The 9,759-nt window shown below is 34.7% G+C and overlaps 1 protein-coding gene across 8 annotated transcripts in view; it reads right to left on the bottom strand.

Moving 5' to 3' along the window:
- Positions 1-9,759, bottom strand: part of LRRFIP2 (LRR binding FLII interacting protein 2) — a 55,678-nt gene continuing 45,919 nt past the window's right edge. For 4 of the 8 annotated variants that reach the window (XM_066557655.1, XM_066557670.1, XM_066557664.1 and 1 more), the window contains 7 exons: positions 6,806-6,907; positions 6,424-6,556; positions 5,319-5,368; positions 3,743-3,863; positions 2,682-2,761; positions 1,624-1,728; positions 1-888 (listed from right to left, as the gene is read on the bottom strand). In XM_066557655.1, the coding sequence (XP_066413752.1) occupies positions 778-888; positions 1,624-1,728; positions 2,682-2,761; positions 3,743-3,863; positions 5,319-5,368; positions 6,424-6,556; positions 6,806-6,907 (702 nt within the window). In that variant the 3' untranslated portion in view covers positions 1-777. The remainder of the gene's footprint in view (positions 889-1,623; positions 1,729-2,681; positions 2,762-3,742; positions 3,864-5,318; positions 5,369-6,423; positions 6,557-6,805; positions 6,908-9,759) is intronic. The other 4 variants (XM_066557679.1, XM_066557697.1, XM_066557689.1 and 1 more) reach the window with 1 other exon arrangement.

The following is a 9,759-nucleotide window of genomic DNA, read 5'->3' as shown; positions in this document are numbered from 1 at the left end:
TTTTGGTCAGTAAAGTGTCCGTTTAATAAACTCCTTAGCCACATTTCTCACCCCCTTCTTCCCCCTATAAAATTTCAATTCACACTTAAGCAGATGACACAATCTGATGGCATACAACTTCAGTTCTTAAATTTCTGCTCTTAATGCTAAGAGTATCAGGGGCTAGTATTTGACAAAATTACACAGAAGTCAGATGTGCCCATGCAAAAGAAGCCGATCTCTATATACAGTCCCTATTTTTTCTTATAAATTTAAATATTTTAAAAAATGTATTTTCAAAATGTATAAAGTTTAGGGAATACCCCAAATGTATCTTAAAATAAAATGCTTTCTGGTTTCAAAGGTTATTTCAACAATGAAGACTAAATTGCACCAGATAAAAGGCACTTGTGCTTTGTGATGTCTTAGGCAAGTATATGTTAGTTTCATAACAGTGTCTTGAATTCATGCAGCTGTCTCTGAGCATCAAGCATCATTAAAGCAGCCAAAAGAGATCATGAGTAAACTTGATTCCACAGTTGTAAAAACATACAGCATTGTGCTCTGTCTTTGACTCTAGAATCAAACACTACTGAAAAACTGCTGTCATTCACATGGGAATTCAAACTACATTTCATTCTCTCATAAATTACAAAAAGTATGTCATTTAATTATGAAACTAAACCACCAGTGAACAGCTCAGTGTTCAAATAGTTTGTGCCACTGAAAGTCTGTATTTATAAACAAGCTAGGGACTAGTTATTCAAGGAGCAGTGCATTGTATTTTCAATTTCCATTTCACTGTTGAGATAAAAGCGCAGTCCTATTTGCCTTCATCTTCTCCAGCCTTTTCATTAAATGGCTATTGGTCATCTCCATTTCTTCTATCTTATCCAGTGCTGTTCTTAACTATAAAATGAAAAATAGTTATTATCACTTTAGTTTATTTGGACCTTGTGCTGTTCTCAAGCTTGATAAGAGGAATAAAAGTATTGTTTCATAAGAGTGCCACAGAAGTTAAGATATAACTTCCATTTCTGCAGGCATATGAAACTGTTAAAAATAATTGTGAAGCAACTGAAACATGAAGTGTATTCATTCTAAAAGATCTAGGTGCCTGCAGCCTCCCATTACATTAAAGAAATTTACCTAGAGCAAAGTAAAGTACTCTCCACCATTATTACTTGCATACAGATACATATTCTCATTACAGGTAGCAGGCATCATGCTAGTGATGTAGCAGCTCTTAAGCAAGAATGATCAACAGCTCAGTTAAATACAGCTTCTTCCCAGAATCCTGTGAGATCCAAGCTGGAAAATTCCCAGGCTGTCACTTGACATAGGGACCATTCATCTCTCTAGAAATATTTTGTAGGACTACTTTAAAATATTACAAGCTATCACATTTAGAAAAAAATACCACTTAGATGCTTCCTTTCAAGGAAGTACAGCAGTGAATCGTAGTTAGCATTACTTTAACATGTTAGGTGTCTTCTGAATGTTATATTGAGACTTGAAGGTCATCTTAAAAAACGATCAAAAGATGTAATCAAAGATTACAAAAAATCAGAGCTTGGAGGCAAAAGACAGAGCAGCTTAAGACAGAAAGGAACATACAGCTGGAAAAGAAACCAAGTTAGTTACCTCTCGCTGAAGCTTCCTTTTTTCAGCTTTGAGTTCATCTTCTACTTTTTCTGCATTTTCTGCTGCACTTTTATACCTTGCAACCTGTCCCTCAAGTCGTCCAATCTGCAAACCCAAACAAGACAAAAGGAATATAACTCAGGTGTTCCACCTGGAGTTCACCTGCCACCAGCTGCTCTTCCAAAGACACAGTTGAGAAGACACAGAAGGTTAAAGAACTAAGCAGAGAGAGAAGAATTGGAATACAAAAAATCAAGAACTGGGAAACACGTGGGATTGAAAATGAATGTGGAAAGTTGAAAAGCAGAAACTGTATGAAAAGATGCAAAATAGAAAGCAGACTGTTATCAGGACATGATGAAAGAGGTCTTGAGCCCAAGAACAGACTTCAGAAGTAAGGAGAGGACCTTGAGACAAATCCTGATTGCAACCTGCAGATGTTAAAACCCACTGGCTGGATTGTTCTATGTACAGCTCCCTGCTACCCCTAAATCCACATGATAGGCTACTAGACTGAATCTGTGCAAAAGAGAAAAGATACGCATCTGTGATTTAAATTACAATCTTTTATTTAATTATTTAGGTAATAAGATGTAATTCAGTTCCTAAAATACAAAGGTAAATACAAAGGTATGGCAGATTATAAAGAAGAACTGAAGCTACTAGTACAAGAAAACCAATTTATGTAACTTAATGACTAGTAAGAAAGTTGTACTGTGGAAGATACAAAATTTATTCTCTAAATTTGAGAGAGTAAATATCTCTATGTAGAGAGTGAGAGTTATATCTCTATGTAAACAATCACACTTTGTAAGTCAATAACATGATTTTATAGCTCAGCACCATAAGATTTTATCTTATGGTTAGGCTGTGCATAGGTATTTAATTGCAGTGCACAGGTATTTAATTGCAGGAAATACGAAAAAATGTGGTGTCATTCTATGCAAACTAAATACCAAACAGTAAATCAAATTATGAAATATGCTTTCATAGTTTTTGTTGAAAAAAGTATTGCAAAAGTGTGCAGTGTAATAACAAACATGAAAAAAGATACCTACATTTTGTTCCAAAGTAGTTATATCTTGTTCAGCTTTTGAAAGCTTAAATTTGTATTCACTAATTTGTCTGTTGGCATCTCCTAGACAAAAATTGACATTAATATATTAGTCAAAGCAACTCTTTAACTCCCTTTTAAATAAAATTCATTAAAAGACCATTTTATTGAGAAGCCCATACCCAGGATCATAAAGAGGTAAATGTTCTTTCAGCAATCTACAAGAGTATGGAAAAGAAATAATTTTCTTTTATTTAGAGAACACAACTACCGTCTCTATAAAGTGGGCATTGAATTTCAGGTGCACCAATGAGATACACACCTTTTAAAACACATGTTTAGATCAGCAAACTAATTCCTTGGAGAACAGAATCAACATAATAATCAACATACACTGCAAAATGCCAGACCACAGTAAACATTCAGCAGCATTCAGCTTAGACATTTGTAGTAATATTTGAATAAGGAGCACAAGGCTTGAACCTGACTGACAAACTCTAAGGAGCTTTGCAAATTACTTTGGTGTTACATTTGAGCCCTCACATTGCCAGTGCTTTCTTCATGTTCATTATACACAAGCATACTAAATGACAGTCTGTCAAACAAGTTTTCAGCTGAATAGCTTGCTTGAAATGAAAACCATCTTATGCTTCTATGAAGCAACACTAAATATTAAGTTAAAGAAATTTTCATGTTTTGCTTCAGGACAGCAGTCTTCTAGATTAAGTTTCTATATCAAAGATTGACCAAAATCATCCCATAGAATATGTATTTTAGAAAATCTTATCTGAAATTCTGTTGTCTATAAATTGTATCCAAGTAGTGTCACCCACTCTAGTCAAGGCTGTCAACTGAAAAATAACTTCCCAGAATGTTGTTCTTCAATACTAAAAGAGTTTTTACAGATTTCTAAGGTATTCTGCAGTAAGAATTCCATGCAGGGACATATACCAACAAAAACCTATCTGCTCAACAGTATAGTCACTATACCACTAGTGCACAATAAGAGGAGCTGGAAGTCCTCTCTGCAAGAAGAATAACTTTGAACAGTAACCATATACCTACTTTGCATTTCAATTAGCTGCAAGTCAGAGCCATTCTCCAAGTCTATTGTATCTGGATTCATGCTATCACTTTTAGAGTATTTCTGTCGTTCCTCTTCTAACTGCATCTTCAGTTTTCTAACCTGAAAAAGGAAGTGTTTCTTTATGAAAAAAAGACTCCCAGAAGTTCAGTAGTTGTGTATGTAAATGTTCAATGGTAAAAAGGTAGAGTAGTCCTGAGATGCCACTGGCTGAGAAGGTTCTGTAAACAAGAATAGCAGAGCGATGCAGGGGACTAAGTCCCTGAGGTCTGTGGCTGTAGACCCATCCCCATCACTGGGCAAGTGCCCTCTGCATGTCAATGCACAACCCAAGCCCACCAGTTTGGTCAGTACTGCAGGGATATCTGCACAGTGCAGGAGCACCTTGTAACTGCACCTTGTCCAGAGCAGGAGCACCTTGTAACACAGCTCACTTTTCAGAAGAGGAGATGGCATTAAACTCCATTTATGGATTTCTTCTACTGTGTATCTTTCCCACTCTAAACACACACAAAGATATTGAACACTATCCTAGTGAGTTTACAGACAATAATCCATGGCTTTTTCAGGGGGTCCTCTCTCATACTCCCCCTGGAAACAATGGTCCTAGGCAAGTCATTAGTCTTTAATAGTTCGATTTCATGCTACAGCAGCTGTCTCTCAGTTTTTCCAGTAGTCAGAGAACATAGATTTCTCAGCTATGTGCCCTGCATATGGACATTATGAAAGAAGTAGGAGGTATTTTTTGGACACTCTTATAAAAATATTGTTCTACAGATTAGTAGTATGTGAGTTAACTTGCAAAACCCCCATTCATGATACAAATCAAATATATGATCCGTGATTTTTAAATTATACAGTAATAAATATGTGCTTATATATTTATATACATTTAATACTATAATTTATTGGCAGTCCAAAAAAGTATCTATACTATAATTAAGGTTCATTCACAGCAAACCCAAATGTTGACAACAATGGTTTAAATTTGCAATGTCTTCAACTAAAAGAGCAAAAACTAGTATTCTTAACAATTGCTCAATGGCTATATGTTTGCTTGAGTCCGTCCTTCTCAAAACAGAGCTGTATTTAAACACCATTATTTTAATATTAATTTTCTCTGAGCTACCAAAATGATCAATGAAATAGTATCACTCAGCAATTTTGAAGAAAATGCCACTTGAGTTTATGAGAGTGTAATTGTACTGACTTTAATATTTCTGCATAAGACAATTATGCAGATAAAAGAAAATAAAAGAAACAGCTTTAAGGATATGGACTAATAGTAAAGTCAGGAACAAGTTAGATTTCAGCTAACCAGCTAGTGAAATGAAATTTCTTTACCAACCAAGATCAAAGTCCCATGGATAAGGACAACAGCAAGAGGAACTGCTAATTCCTGATAGTCAGCAAGGTAAAATGAGTACTTCATTTTGCTTTAGTGATTACATATCTGATTAAGCACCTTTGTGCTTAACAGTTGTTTGTAACTTATATATAAATAGTCGGCAAAATGATACACAAAGGTCTACTTCTGAAATGAGTAACTTATTTTACCTGGGAGAGTAATTCCTCCTTTTCTCCAGCCAGTTTTCGTAGCCTGATATCTAAAACCAAAGAATCCAATTAAAAATCAGAGAAATCTGTAACTAAGAATATGTTTTTCATAACTTTCTGTTCCATTCCAAATGAAATGCTCATCAAAGCTAATAGCACTGGGACTGCAAAACTTTGATATCTCACTAATAACGCAAGAACCTTCAGTTAATAGCAGAAAAAAGGGAAAAATACATCATTCACACTGTTTATTAGTATAACAATTCTAAAAGCAAGACGTCAGCGTTTATAAAATAGCAAAAGAGTTTAGCAAATATTTCTACTTAGTCAAAAGATCAGTAATGACTACAAGCCATTACTACAATCAAGCAACACTGTGCTAAGACTACAGGCCTTAGAAATTGTAAGTTTGACAGAAATTAATCATAATAACATTTGTACTGGGAGGCCACAGCAGAAATATGTATCAAGTCTAATTTCTGTCAATATAAAAATATGTAACTATTATATATTATGTACAAGGATAATTCAATTATATAGATCTTTTTTTTCTACATGTTAACAGAGTTTTACAGAGGATTGACCTTGCATGCAATAACTTGCTCAACCTAAAGATAAAAGCAAGTTAAAGTAACTTAACCCCAAAACCCCCAATTAGTGTGTCTGTTGTCCCTGCCATTTTTTGAATGCTTTTAAAACTTCTTTTTCTATGAATGTGATGGAAGACTGCACTTGATGTTCTTTCATTGATTACGTATACCTCTAAATAATTATTTTCATGAAACACAATGGAAAACATACTAATCCAAAACACAAAGCTTTTAAGCAAGATGTTTTCCATCAGTATTAAAACAGAAACTGGACCAAGAGAACTAATCTGTTTCAAACATCTAAGCACATATTATTTTTTCTTACTCAGAAGACAGATACATCTGTCTTTTTACTCAGAACAAACAAAAAATTAAAATCAATCCTGAAAGTTGTGTAAGCATATATTCCAGAAGCATCACAGGTGCTTGCACCTGCAAATGTAAGTCACGCTCACTGTGAACAAGAGGAAACAAAGCCCTCAAAAACTCTATAAAGTGTGCTACAATACTTTTACCTAGTGGTCCTTCTCCTGCAGATTCCAAGACCTGAGCAGCTTCCTGGGATACAACTGTTATTGTACCAACCACTGATTCATGGTTTAGATCACCATTTGGTGTGCCATCTGGAATTATAACTAATCCATGTTTCTAAAAGTGCAAAACAAAAAATAAACTAGTCATACAACAGAAGTGCTAAAATATAAATCAACAGGTAAGTTTTTAAAGAGCTTTTCAAGTTCAGTGAAACAATTACAGTGATACAAACCATTTGTCCTACCCTAAGGTCAGGTTTTCAGAGTGCACAAGAATAGTAACCATTCTTCCTCCTTTTTACTGACCTTGATTTCATGCCCCATTCCTGGATTTGTTACTGTAAAGTAACTACTACCAACATACCTGTCCTCTCTTCATTGTTTCCTTCAGGTCAGCCAACTCCTCTCTGAGCTCATCTCGCTCATTCTTAATGCAGTCAAAGTAATCTTTCTGTCTTTCTAGGGCCTGGGCTCAGGCAGACAGCAAGAAAAAGAATGGCACAGAGAAAAAGCATATGACAGACAGCAGAAAGATTTTCTACAAGTAAATGCAAATAGCTCAATACAAATAAAGAAATTAAAAGCACTTTTTAAATATGTAGTAACATACATCTCTGATAACTGCCTTCTACAACTTGCATATCTAACTTCATGCTGCATGTGTTGTTACTATTTTTTTCCAGACAAGTCTTAGATTTTTTGAGAGTTTTTTTTTTTAATTCAGTGAATTCTATTTTTTGGTAAATTTTGATAAACTGAGTACCAAAAGAGTGATTCTTCTTCATACAGGCACTCTGCAGCAAGAAATAAAATTTGCTGAAACTCAAATGGCAAAGATCCTAAAACATTACATCTATTGAATTAATTTCTCTGCCTTTTATAAGGTACAGAAGTAGAAGTCATACATCATGGAAGACCTTGAATGTATCCACTCATGAATACTAGTTTATTTACTAGTTGCTTACGGGTTACAACACCATTTGCTAAACCCAAAGCAATCAGTTTTAGAGAAAAAAAAAAGGCAGCAAACACTAGTAGCACTATTTTAGAGCAAAAAAGTATGTCAGCTAGAAGTGCAATGCGGGTGTAAACAGGTCTGCCTAACTAAGCTGGAGAGGTTACCTGGCAGTTAGTTGGACACTTCTACTTGATTGGCCAGCATACAATACTGCATGCATTAAAAAAAATCCTCACCATATAGCAAGTGCCAAAGTATACGTACATTTTGGCCAAGAAAATGATCCAACTAAACCCTATGCTATGCATGAATGTGTAGGAATGGACTGATACTATGAAAGAAATTAAGGTGTACACATTTGTACTGTACTTGCCTCATGTAACTTTAGTATGCTGAATTTTAATAATAATCTAAAATCTGTATAATAGAGCAATATTTTAAAGCATTACTGAATTTCAAGAGAAAATTTTGACAAGTGCTGTTGCACTTGATTTATTCATATGTAAATGTAACACTTAAAATAAAGGTAATTCAACATGTGGGAAAACAGTAGCTGATATCTTAATTTAAAAATCTGGAAGATGTCCTTTTATTTCCTAGCACACACTAGATCTCTAACTACGTTATAAATAGCATGAAGAACCTTAATCATGACATAATTTTGTACTCTACTTGAAAGACACATACATCTTTTTAATTTTTAAAGAACAGTGGAAGAGATGGAAGGGGAAGTAAGCTCACCACCTGAGAGAATAGGCATAGCAGCCCAGAATCACAGACAGAGACTATTTGTACTTGAGAGTGTCCTGTGATGATGTTGACCTTCCCCAAAAATATTTTCTGTCCTTACCCCCAGATAACACAAGTGTTGGAAATCTGAAAATTCTGTTGGGGGAGGAAGTGAAACTGATAAAACTATTTATTTCTACCTATGTAGATCTAAGTAATCATTATTCAAAACCAGTAAAAATCCTAATGTTTGTACACTCAGGGTTTAATTTAAAATTACATGGATTTTGCACAAAATCTAACTCTGCAATTCTTCTGTTGGGGCAGGAAACAGAAATCAGGACAACAAAGTTCTGCAGACAGATTTTACCATACTTATATGAGCAAAATCTGATAATATGCCAGAATCCAGAGACGTTTGGAATCCTTTTTTCTAAATATTCAAAAAATCTTAGTAACTTTTATACCAAATTCAGAGCTGCCATTACTAAATGAAAAGTTGGAGCCACTAAACAGTGGAATGACTGTATATGTCAGGAATATAACCCAACACCGCAACTCAGTGTCCTCAAACTGATCTAATTTAAGATGAAATATAACCACAAATTTCAAGCACTGTAGAAACAGGACAACATAAGAAGGCAGGTGTAAAACAAACTTGTGCTATTTTGTTCTGTTTGCCTCTTTTTCTTTTCCTGAAACAGCTAAAATATCTTATATACATTGTAAATTTAGGTTACAATTTTAGTTATAAACTACATTGTGAAGCTTCGCAGAGACATCTAAAGCTGGAATAGAGTAAAAATTAGCAGTAGGAGAAAGGCTCAAAGACTGTGAGCTAAGAAAAGTATGTAAATATTTATAGGTATGAGAAAGAAAAGAGCAGCATTTTTACATTTTCTTCTCTAAGAGAGTTCAATTCTGAGAATTAAAAAAAATAAACTAACGAGAAAAATAACCAGTTATGGTGTTTACAAGAACACAGACTTGCAGGGCAATTTTAGCTAAAGGAAAATACAGCTATCTTTCTTGTCATTCTGGCTGGTAGGTATATCTGAATATCAGATATACTCATACTGATTCTGGCAATGTATTTGAAAGAGCACAAAAATACTGCACAAATTGAGACGATCCAATATACAAATGTGAGAAGTGAGTATGGAAAGAATAGGGTAAATTAAAGATAAAAAGCTTTCAGAAGAATGTTCAGAGAACTTTAGAATTATGAAATTTTTTGTGATGGAAGAGAAAGACTGAAACATGAAAAAAAGTTTTTGAACTGGCCACCAACAATTAAAAGGCAACTTTTCAAGGTGACTTGAACTCCAGCAAATAAAACAATTTTCAAAGAAATCTGCATGTATTGAAATATGGTATAAAATTCAGGTAAAGAGAAATGACTCCTGAGCTGTCAAGAGGCAGACAATTCCTTTTTAAAGACTTTCCAATTCCCTATTGCCACCAGGCAATCTACTTGTGTCCCAGAACAGCCTCAAGTTCAAAGACATGTAGTCATCACCAATGGTCAGGCTGACTCAGTTCTATGACTTCTGCCTGCCCAGACGCAAAGCTGACAAACCCTGCCTGACCTACATTAGCTGCATAGTATCAGCACAGTTCTTTCTGTACCA

Source organism: Molothrus aeneus, chromosome 1 (genome assembly GCF_037042795.1).
Source record: "Molothrus aeneus isolate 106 chromosome 1, BPBGC_Maene_1.0, whole genome shotgun sequence".
Classification (NCBI taxonomy): domain Eukaryota; kingdom Metazoa; phylum Chordata; class Aves; order Passeriformes; family Icteridae; genus Molothrus; species Molothrus aeneus.
The sequence above is the reverse complement of the archived record's forward strand: the minus strand, read 5'-3'. Positions and strand labels throughout refer to the sequence as shown.